The following is a 10,641-nucleotide window of genomic DNA, read 5'->3' on the forward strand; positions in this document are numbered from 1 at the left end:
TGAACAGGGTAATGCCCTGAAATATCTAAGGAGGAAAGCTGTTACCTTCGTATTAAATGCACTGCAGCTAACACCCTGGCTGTATTAATGTAGATGTGATATCTGAATAGTAGATTATAGCCTTACAGCTACTACATGAAGACTAATGGAAAGGGATGATGGGACAAGTATCCACAAGAATTATCTAGCATGTATGTGTAAAGTGAGAAGAAAAGAGAAGGATGATATAAAAGGAAAGGAGAGCAACAAGAGGGGGGGGGGGGATCAGAAATCACAAGAAGAAACACTATAGCATTCAGAACCAAACTTGTAACCCAACTTGAGAATATTATACAAGAATAATGCACCTCGGACCTTGCCGAGGATTATTTTTCTTCAATAGAACCTTATTTCTTTTCATTCTCTTATCATCTAAATCTATTCCAATGTTTGTTTGATCAACTAAAGCCCAGTGTTTTCTAACCCACTCTCTATAAATTTATTGTTTTACGCTTTTTGAGTTTAAGTCCATCCAAGTAGTGGGCTCCGAGTTTAAATTTGGTCCTTATAATTGGCACTGTCTGTGGGAACAATTGGTGTTTCAGTGACTCCAACTTTCAACAATGGTAGGTTCAGGTCCACATCAAGCAGAGTCTATGGGGTCTTAGCATCAAGATCACTTCTGTGATCTTGAACGACAAAGAGACCGGGAGGGAAGTGTATATACTACCCATATTAGTAGAAGTCAGGCTAAGGGTAAGAGCCATGTCTCTCAGGAGGATAATGCTAGAAACATGTAGAGGGAGATTGACCACCTCAGGAGAAGCCTGTGTCATGAACGTCGAAGGCGAACCCCATCCAATCTTATTTTTTCTTCTGACAACGAGGAGGATGAGAGATACAGGTGCAGATCAGAACTCCCCATAGCGAGACTTTTTCGTATGATGAAGATTATCATCATGAACGTAGAGATAGAAATTTGTCATCGGTCGGCCTGGGAAATGACGCTATAAGTAGAGCACTAAGCTTGATTGCAAAGTCACATTTCACATGTTGGATCGAAAGGGGGAGACTTCCTCAAAGATTTTCCTAACCCACGTTCACCATGTACAACGGAAGAATAGACCCGGTGGAGAATGTCAGATACTTTAATCAAAAGATGGCCTTACACTCCAAGAACGAGCCTTTGATGTGCAAAGTATTCCCATCCAGTTTGAGGCTTGTGGTGATGAGGTGGTTTGATAGTTTGAGGGCAGGTTCCATTGATTCTTTCAAGGAGCTTACTCAAGCATTTGGATCCCGATTTGTCATGTGTAGAAGGGTTCCTCGGCCTTTAGCTTCTTTGTTGTCTTTGTCCATGAGAGAAGGAGAAACTCTGAAGACGTATTCAGACAGATACTAGGAGATGTTCAACGAGATAGAAAATGATTTTGATGACGTTGCCATTAGCACTTTTAAGCTCGGCCTACCTGCCGAGCATGGCTTAAGGAAGTCTTTGACCGGGAAACCTGTTACCAATATACGTCAACTCATGGATCGGATTGGTAAATACAAGAGGGTTGAGGAGGACCAGCAGCAAGATAGGGGAAAGGGCAAAGTTATCCCTTAGGATAGGAGGGATTTCAGGTCGGACCGTTACAATAGTAACAGATCTTGGAGAGATTTTGCTGGGCAATCTTCCCTTATAGCTCCTCAAGCTATAAATACTGTGTTTAGATAGCTGGTGCACCAAGTTTTAGAGAAGATCAAGAATGAGCCATACTTCAAATGGCCGAACAAGATGAGTGGAAATCCTTTGCGATGTAACCAGAGCCTTCATTGCCTGTACCATCAGTAATAGGGACATACCACCGAGGACTGCTGAATATTGTGGAATCATCTGGAGTAATTGGTCAAGGAGGGAAAATTACAGCATCTCTTATACTGCCCAAACGGGCAAGGTGAGTAGTCAAGGTCCAGGAACTAGGGAAATGCTTCCTCAAGGCCCCCAATAGGCACAATCAATGTCATCTTTGCTGCACCTAGGAGGACTAGTTCACAGCCCTCGAGAGTGATGTTTGTAGCTCAGCTCCCAGCCGAGGACACTAACTTTGGACCGAAGAGGGCTAAAGTAGAAATTCGACCGGCGTTGAGTTTTTTGAATGAAGACAAAGCAGGGACCATTTAGCCACATGATGATGCTTTGGTGGTAACCCTCAGAATAGGAGGATATGATGTGAGAAGGGTAATGGTAGACCAAGGTAGTGCCTTGTGGATATGATGTGAGAAGGATTGAGAAACTAGTAGGGGGTCAATCCATGGCTAGGCAGTGCCTTGTGTCTGTAATTTTGCATCAGCCAATAGCTGAACCCTTGGCCTCATCTAAAGAGGGCTTATAACAGTCAAAGCCTTCGGAATCACTCACAAAGGGACCAGTCGAGTAGGCCAAATATGAAGATTTGGAGAGATTTGCCATAGGTGATGATCCAGAGAAATTTTCCAAGTTGGTGCTCAACTGCCATCTCAAGAAAAGAAGGAATTGGTGGAATTTCTTAGGGGAAACTTGGATGTGGAATGCCTACGAAGCTCTGGGGGTGAATCCGAGTTTCATATGCCATCATTTGAATGTCAATCCATCTGTCACCCCCAAGAAGCAACCACCTTAGCGTTCATCCAAGGAGCATTCTGATGCTGTCAAGGACGAGGTTTTGGACCGAAGAGGGCCAAATTAGAAATTCGACCGGCATTGAGTTTTTTGAATGAAGACAAAGCAGGGACCATTCAGCTGCATGATGATACTTTGGTGGTAACCCTTAGAATATGAGGATATGATGCGAGAAAGGTAATGGTAGACCAGGGCAATTGTGCAGAGATCATGTACCCCGATTTATATAAAGGGCTGAACCTAAAACTTGAGGATCTAATTGCCTATGATTCACCCTTGGTGAGTTTTGATGGGAAGGTTGTCATCCCAAAGGGCCAGATCAGGCTACCTGTGCAAGTGGGTTCAGAAGTAGTGGAAGTGAACTTTATAGTGGTGGATGCATACTCCCCTTATACGGCCATTGTAGCTAGGCCTTGGCTCCACACCCTAGGGGCTGTTTCTTTAACTTTGCATCAAAAAGTGAAGTATTCGTCAGGGGATGGGATTAAGGAACTAGTAGGGGATTAATCCATAGCTAGGCAGTGCCTTGTATTTGCAATTTTGCATCAGCCAGTAGCTGAACCCTCAGCCTCATCTAAAGAGGGCTTATAGCAGTCAAAGCCTTCAGAATCACTTGCGAAGGGACCAGTTGAAGAGGCCAAATGTGAAGATTTAGAGAGATTTTCCATAGGTGATGATCCGGAGAAATTTTTCCAAGTTGGTGCTTAACTGCCATCTCAAGAAAAGAAGGAATTGGTGGAATTTCTTAGGGGAAACTTGGATGTGTTCACTTGGAATGCCTACGAAGCTCTGAGGGTGAATCTGAGTTTCATATGCCATCATCTGAATGTCAATCCATCTGTCACCCCCAAGAACAAACCATCTAGGCGTTCATCCAAGGAGCATTCTGATGTTGTCAAGGATGAGGTGGCGAAGCTTAAGCAATCTGAGGCTATTAAAGAGGTTTTTTACTCCGAATGGCTAGCTAACATAGTAGTGGTAAAAAAGAAGACTGGGAAATGGTGCGTATGCGTAGATTTCATGGACTTGAACAAGGCCTATCCAAAGGACCCTTTTCCAATGCCTTGGATTGACCAATTAGTGAATGCAACTGTGGGACATCCTCGGATGAGCTTTCTGGATGCCTTCCAAGGGTATCATCAGATACCTTTAGCTTTAGATGACTAGGAAAAGACAGCTTTTTTTACTCCTACTGGAAATTATCATTATAAGGTGATGCCTTTTGGTTTAAAAAATGCAAAGGCTACCTATCAGAGGATGATGACTAGGATGTTTCCTTACGAGGGGGAAGGGTTGGTCCAGTTTCCATCACCTCCTTCCTTTTTTGTTCTCTCTTCCTCTTCAGGTCAGCCGGTTGGGGAGGGGGTAGAGCAGGAGGAGGGGTGGGAGGCTTGGTATGGGTTGCCTTTCTAGGTGCATCCCTCTCAGGTTGGGACTCTATTAAATCCAGCAAATTGGATTTGGGTTTGCACTAAATGCCCATCTCGTCGATTATTGGTGAGAAGTGTGGGCCGAGGTCAGGAAAAGAAGTCTTTGGGGACAAGACTTGGTTGAAGACTTCAAACTCGTCCTCGGAATCATTCCCTTCTACCATCTCTTCCTCTTCTGAATGCGTGAAACGAGATGAAGTGGCAACACCAGTAGATTGTTGTGATGATGAGGCCCCTACTTTTGGTATGCCTTTAGGTATATCAGTTGTACCTTGGACACCCTCCGGTGTTGGAGAGGGAAGAGGAATAGGTTGAGTGATGAGGGTACCTTCTGGGATTGGAGTGCCTTCAGGAAGGAGAAATCCTTCCATAGCAATGTTGATGCGATGTAGGCGTGGGTCATGAGCTTTTATCACACACTTGGGCGCCTGGAAAGCAAGGAAATAGGTGTGAATCCTAGTATCAAGTGAGTCGCCCGAAGTTAACCATCATCTTCGTTTACAAACACCTCGGCTTTAAGAATTTTGTCTAAGCCCTCCCTTTTAACCAAAATGAAATTTGGCTCAGTGGCATGTCTATCTGCAAAAGTCATGAGGTATAGATCATTAAAAGTGAAACAACACAAATCAAAATAAAGTAAAGAGTAAATTATTTTTCCTACATCTAGAACTACACCTGGCTGCCCCTCTTGCGTCGGGCAGGGAAGGCCATCGTGCCATTCCCCTGGCACGATCAAGAAGTCCTTATTCAGCCCTTTACTAGACTCTTCGGGCTGCCTTGTCTTCAGGTAATACCCTTTCCCCTTTAAATGGTGGAGATATACCCAATTAACATCATGGTGGGTTAACTGTAACCCCATTTTTCATTTAAGGCATCCACAAAACTAATATCCTAAATACATTAGGAACACATTGGGTGGGTGCCAAACGGTAGAAGCTAAGGTAATCCGTCATAACCATCCCCATTGGGATTCTTATGTCGCCTTCTATGAAGGCGGTCATGGGAATCACTACCTCACCTTCTTGCATTCGCTTGAACCACTCCCCCTCCTCACAATATCTAAGGTTAACATTGGGAGGGATTCTATATTGAGCCCTAAAACTTGCCATCCTCTCCTCGGAATCCACTAAGCTCTTAAATCTACCAATTTCTAGGAAAGGTTGGAAGAACTAAAGAAATTAAGAAGAGGGAATGGTACCAAAGAGAAAAGAAAGAAAGAATGTATAGAAAATTAAAGAACAAAAGTTCAAGAAGACTTACAGAAGTAGTAAAGGTATCATTGGACAGGCTTTTGGTATTTGTAAGAGCTTAAGTGAGTTGAAAAAGGGGTACAGGTTCAAAGTATAAGCGCTAGGATGGAATGAATGCTAAAATGAAAAGAGAAGTTGATTTGAAAGGTATTTATATCAAGGAGCAAGCTAGAAGTGGGAAAATTCCCGCTCCATATCCCACAAAAAACCTCAGCCGTTGGATTTGTATCGCACCGTAGAACGTGGGGACATGAGGCCGTAAAAATTTAATGAGCGCATTTCGTGAGACGAAACGATAGAAGCTTGTCTTGGGCAGTTAAAAAGGTGTATTTGTGAGCAGGAATGGGAAGAGACAGACACAAATCAAATTTGGTGACATCGAAATCCTCATTTCTTCCCTAGAATCCAGAAAGAAGAATCTCGAGGGGCTATTGTAGGGATATTGGGCCTGGGAGCCCATCGTTTGCTCATATTATGAGTCTATGGCCCAATCTAAGGACAAAGGGTTGTTCGAGGAAGAGGAATCTTATTTAGTAAAGGTTGTATTGGTAAATAGAGGTTAACTTTGACCATAATGGCTCAAGGGATAGGCCGAGGATAAATTCGTCCTCGGCTAACCAATGCCGATGTCCAAAAAGTTTGTCAGTCACTTGGAATGAAGTTCCAAGAAGTCTTGTCGGTGTTGATAAGCATTGAAAGAGTGGTGAACATGACAATGCCCTGAAATATCTAAGGAGGAAAGCTGCTACCTCTGCATTAAATGCACTGCAGCTAACACTCTAGCCGTATTAATGTGGAGGTAATACCTGAACAGTAGATTATAGCCTTACAGCTACTACATGAAGACTAATGGAAAGGGATGATGGGACAAGTATCCACAAGAACTATCTAGCATGCACGTGTGAAGTGGGAAGAAAAGAGGAGGATGATATAAAAGGAAAGGAGAGCAACAAGAGGGGGGATTGGAAATCACAAGAAGAAACACTATAGCATTCAGGAACCAAACTTGTAACCCAACTTAAGAATATTACACAAGAATAGTGCACCTTGGACCTTGCCGAGGATTATTTTTCTTCAATAGAACCCTATTTCTTTTCATTCTCTTATCATCTGAATCTATTTCAATGTTTGTTTTATCAACTAAAGCTCAGTATTTTCCAACATACTCTCTATAAATTTATTGTTTTGGGCTTTTTGGGCTTGAGTCCATCCAAGCAGTGGGTTACGAGTTCAAATCTGGTCCTTACAATCTGTATTTAATTAGAATAATTATTAACAAGATATTCATCTTTATTTAATTAGGATAAATATCATCTTAAATGACATATGTCAACACTTGATTTATCTAATTTAATGACATATTAATTTAGAGTTTGTCACTAAATTTTGATGTGGCATTTTATGATTGACTTAAAATTTTTGCCTCCTACACTCATGCCCAATGTTTTCCATCATCAGTAGATTCTTAATTTCTGATTTTTATTTTATTTTATTTCTAAAGAAATTACTATCTAAAAAAAAAAAAAAACTAGAGAATTCCATTAAATTTTCAATTTACTTCAAAGTCAAAACAACTTCAGCACCGTTTGTAGCTCTAAGACTGTTTTATTACTAGTCGCTAACCCGTGTAATGCACGGGAAAACTTTGCATAAATATATAATGTATCATGTATGAGATTCAAAGCTGAAATTATTAAAGCATAATGAAAATATTTGATCACACAATAGAGAAATATAAAAGAAAGTTGTGGCTACACTCAAAAGACTAATCCGTGGCTATATAGTTGACAAATTCAGTTATTGCAAAAAATGAACCCAAAAATTCAAATGTTAAAACTTTCAAAAGGCCAAAAAAAATTAAAGAATTTGAATATTCTGAGCCAAAATTTTTTTTGAAACAAAACAAAACATATATATCTATGTAATTACACAGAGAAAGATGAGTTACCTTCAAAAGAATAATTTGTGGATATAGTTATTGAAATCTGTTAGACAATTTCAGATCTTGCAAAAAAGGAAGAAGTGAGAAATCAAAGAATCAGACGTTAAAATTTCCAAAAGTTCAAAAATAATAATAATAAATTAGATGATTCAAAGCCTAGAAATTATTGAAACAAAACAAAAGAATATAGAACTTCACAATATAGAATATAACAAAAAGATTGGTCACCCCTAGTGAAAATATAGTAAAAATTTCGAGTGAATTGCAATGAGCCAAAATTTTTTTTGAAACAAAACAAAATATATATATCTATGTAATTACACAGAGAAAGATGAGTTACCTTCAAAAGAATAATTTGTGGATATAGTTATTGAAATCTGTTAGACAATTTCAGATCTTGCAAAAAAGGAAGAAGTGAGAAATCAAAGAATCAGACGTTAAAATTTCCAAAAGTTCAAAAATAATAATAATAAATTAGATGATTCAAAGCCTAGAAATTATTGAAACAAAACAAAAGAATATAGAACTTCACAATATAGAATATAACAAAAAGATTGGTCACCCCTAGTGAAAATATAGTAAAAATTTCGAGTGAATTGCAATAGCAAAAAACCCAGAATTCAAACCAAACCCTAGACCAACCAATACATTCACACACACACACACACACACACACACACACATGTATATCATCATCATCATCATCTAGATCCTAAATTCAAATTTATTAAACCAAAAAAAAAAAAAAAGACAATTCTAAACTGATAACCTAAATAACAGAAATCGTAATTCTAACTTGAGTCTCTCTAATAAATCCTAATCCTAACATGAGTCTCTCTAATAACTCCTAATATTGCACTCTAATTAAAGAACTTAAAAAATAAAATAAATTATAATAAGGTGTAAATTTTTTAAGCCGATGGTTGTAGGTGAAGATACCCTCAAAAGAATAATCCATGACTGTTGGAAGTTCCAAAAGGCATAACGAATTAGAAGATTATAATCCTAGAATTTATTGAAACAAAACAAAACAAAACAAAATATGTGACTACTCAATAGAGATCAACCTTCACTGCACTAATAACAAATCCTATGATCAGAACCATAATCTTGTTGAAGAGAACTATCAGTATACCATAATATTCTTGAAAAGAACTATCGGTATTATGAGTTTCCAATAACGTCAATAATGTTGCTCCAAAAGGATATATATAAAGATAACTATCAATATCATGAGTTACCACGTCTAGTTTGGTCTATTGCGTTAAAAGAAGCTCTCATTTATCAGAAGTTAGGTTGTATGTCTGTGCAAGAGTGGAGCGATCATCAGAGGACACACTTTTAGCAATAATGCTGCTTCAGATATGCTGCTTCAGATGGAGATACAGCCGCTGGTTGCAAATTGTGTGGTTCAGGACAAAGCAACATAGCAAAAGCTGTCCAATTGGGACTCTAATTTATGGTGAAGGGATTGGCTTGGGTTGGAGGCAGAGAACATATAGAGAGTTGAGAGGGAAAGCAACAACCTTTATTCTTAGAGACTCACATCTCTTTCTTCACTTGGGACTCTAATTCATGGGGAAGGGATTGGCTTGGGGTGGAGGCATGAGAACGTATAGAGAGAAGAAGGATTCGATAAACTTATAGAGAGAAGTTTTAACCTATTTATTGTCAAGCTTGAATAGGGTTTTTTTTGGAGTTTTTAAAGGAAGGTTTTTTAATTAGTTTTTTTTTTTTTTTTATATTGTGATGACGTGGAAAATTGTGGAAGCTTCAAAAGCTTCGGTTTATATATATATATATAGATTAGTTACATATAGTAAAGTTGTTAAATACTTTTATACATAATTCAAAGACTGCACCAAGATATTCAATTTTCAAATAGAGATCATTACCCATTCGATTGTTCTCCTCATCAAAAAGGTTACACAAAATTCATCACATATGTTATAAAAAAACTTCAGACACATATATACTAAAGAAAAATTTAGAGAGTGAAAAGGATTAAAAAGAGAAATAAACCCATGGATACAAAGAAAATAGATTCATGTAATATCCATATGGCAATAACATACTTCAAATCTATTGTCCATAGATTCAGGCAAAAAAAAAAAAAAAAAAAAACTGTTGTCCAGAGATTGCAAAAACAGAAAAAGACAGCAGGAAAGAAAAAAAAATTTGTAAGCATAATAAGCACTAAATGAAATCCACTTGCATGTCATTTCAATCTTCACCTATTTTCTGTAATTAATCAACATCTTCAAAACCCCATAGTTCACTTCAGCCTTGATATCGCCAAGCTTGCTCATATCAAAGGGTCCGAAGCTACCATCATAGGGTCCTGCCACTCTCCACCTGATTAGAATCCATCTCAGCTTCACGGCGAACAAAACACTACCATCTTTCACGCGAACACTCACCGTTTCCTTAGTGGCTCCAGGCATGTCCACCCACACTAAAAGCTGGCGTTCACCTTTGTAGCTCAAACGAATTCATGGGCCCTTTGGTTTGGATTCTTTGGAATGGGTGAAGAGTGTATATAAAACTCCGGGCTCTTCTGGACCCCAGAGAAACGCAAAAAATTATTGTTATTAAATGCAAAACTAACAAATGAAACGAAAGAAGAAAAAAAAAAACCACTAAAATAGATCATAGCAACATATAAATGGAAGTGTATGAGGCTTGATTAGACCATATTAATGAAAAGAGAACTAAATTTACCATCAGAACATCATCCGTTGTAGTCTAGTTGGTCAGGATACTCGGCTCTCACCCGAGAGACCCGGGTTCAAGTCCCGGCAACGGAAAATGTTTTTTTTCTAAAAAAAAAAAAAGTACTAACATATTACTCATGAATTTAAACATAAACTTAAAAAAAGTGAACGGAGTAACTGATATAATTTTTAATATGATCATGACCTTTGACGATCTCATCCTCAGCACACCGTTGATCAAATTGGCTTGAAGTTGTGTGACTTGACAACAGCAACAAGGCGGTCCAAAAAAACTTCTATACTTCCTTTCCTGATCGACGATCGTACTCCCATTCTTTGGGTGCTGAGCCTTCGAAATATACAAAGTTGTAAGGATCGCCGAAGTAGAACATTTTGTTTTTGGAGACACCAGGCATATCTACCCGCATGTATAAATCATCACTCTTTGCTAGAGCGATTTTCACCACAGCACCTTTTTGGGTTGTTCTTGGCCCACTCTTCTGAAAGGGGTTGTTCTTGGCGTAATACTCATCTGTTTCAACTTTCAACGCACAAGAAATGAACAAACAGAAAGAATAGGAAAAAATAAAAATGAAAGAGAATGTTAAGAAGCTGGTGATAGAACAAATTAAGGAAGGACATGTATAAAAAAACCATAAGAGGAAGTAGAAAAAACCTGAAT

General features: G+C 38.8%; 1 protein-coding gene and 1 non-coding gene across 2 annotated transcripts; both read left to right on the forward strand.

The window, feature by feature from the left end:
- Nucleotides 1-2,803: 2,803 nt before the first annotated feature.
- Nucleotides 2,804-3,790, forward strand: LOC136065420 (uncharacterized). Its single transcript, XM_065768569.1, has 2 exons — nucleotides 2,804-3,118; nucleotides 3,350-3,790. The coding sequence occupies exons 1-2, from the start codon at nucleotides 2,804-2,806 to the stop codon at nucleotides 3,788-3,790; spliced, it is 756 nt and encodes a 251-aa protein (XP_065624641.1).
- A 6,189-nt stretch (nucleotides 3,791-9,979) lies between these two features.
- Nucleotides 9,980-10,052, forward strand: TRNAE-CUC (transfer RNA glutamic acid (anticodon CUC)). Its single transcript has one exon. It is a non-coding gene; the product is annotated as a tRNA-Glu (tRNA).
- The last annotated feature ends 589 nt before the right edge of the window (nucleotides 10,053-10,641 follow it).

This window comes from Quercus suber, unplaced genomic scaffold, assembly GCF_002906115.3.
Source record: "Quercus suber isolate HL8 unplaced genomic scaffold, Cork oak 2.0 scaffold_963, whole genome shotgun sequence".
Taxonomy (NCBI): Eukaryota; Viridiplantae; Streptophyta; class Magnoliopsida; order Fagales; family Fagaceae; genus Quercus; species Quercus suber.

Excerpts from the sequence above, each read along its gene's own strand:
- LOC136065420 (XM_065768569.1), top strand. The coding sequence starts at position 2,804 with ATGGTAGACCAGGGCAATTGTGCAGAGATCATGTACCCCGATTTATAT. Across the intron at positions 3,119-3,349 it reads GGGATGGGATTAAGGAACTA|AAGGAATTGGTGGAATTTCT; the intron begins GTAGGGGATTAA and ends TCTCAAGAAAAG.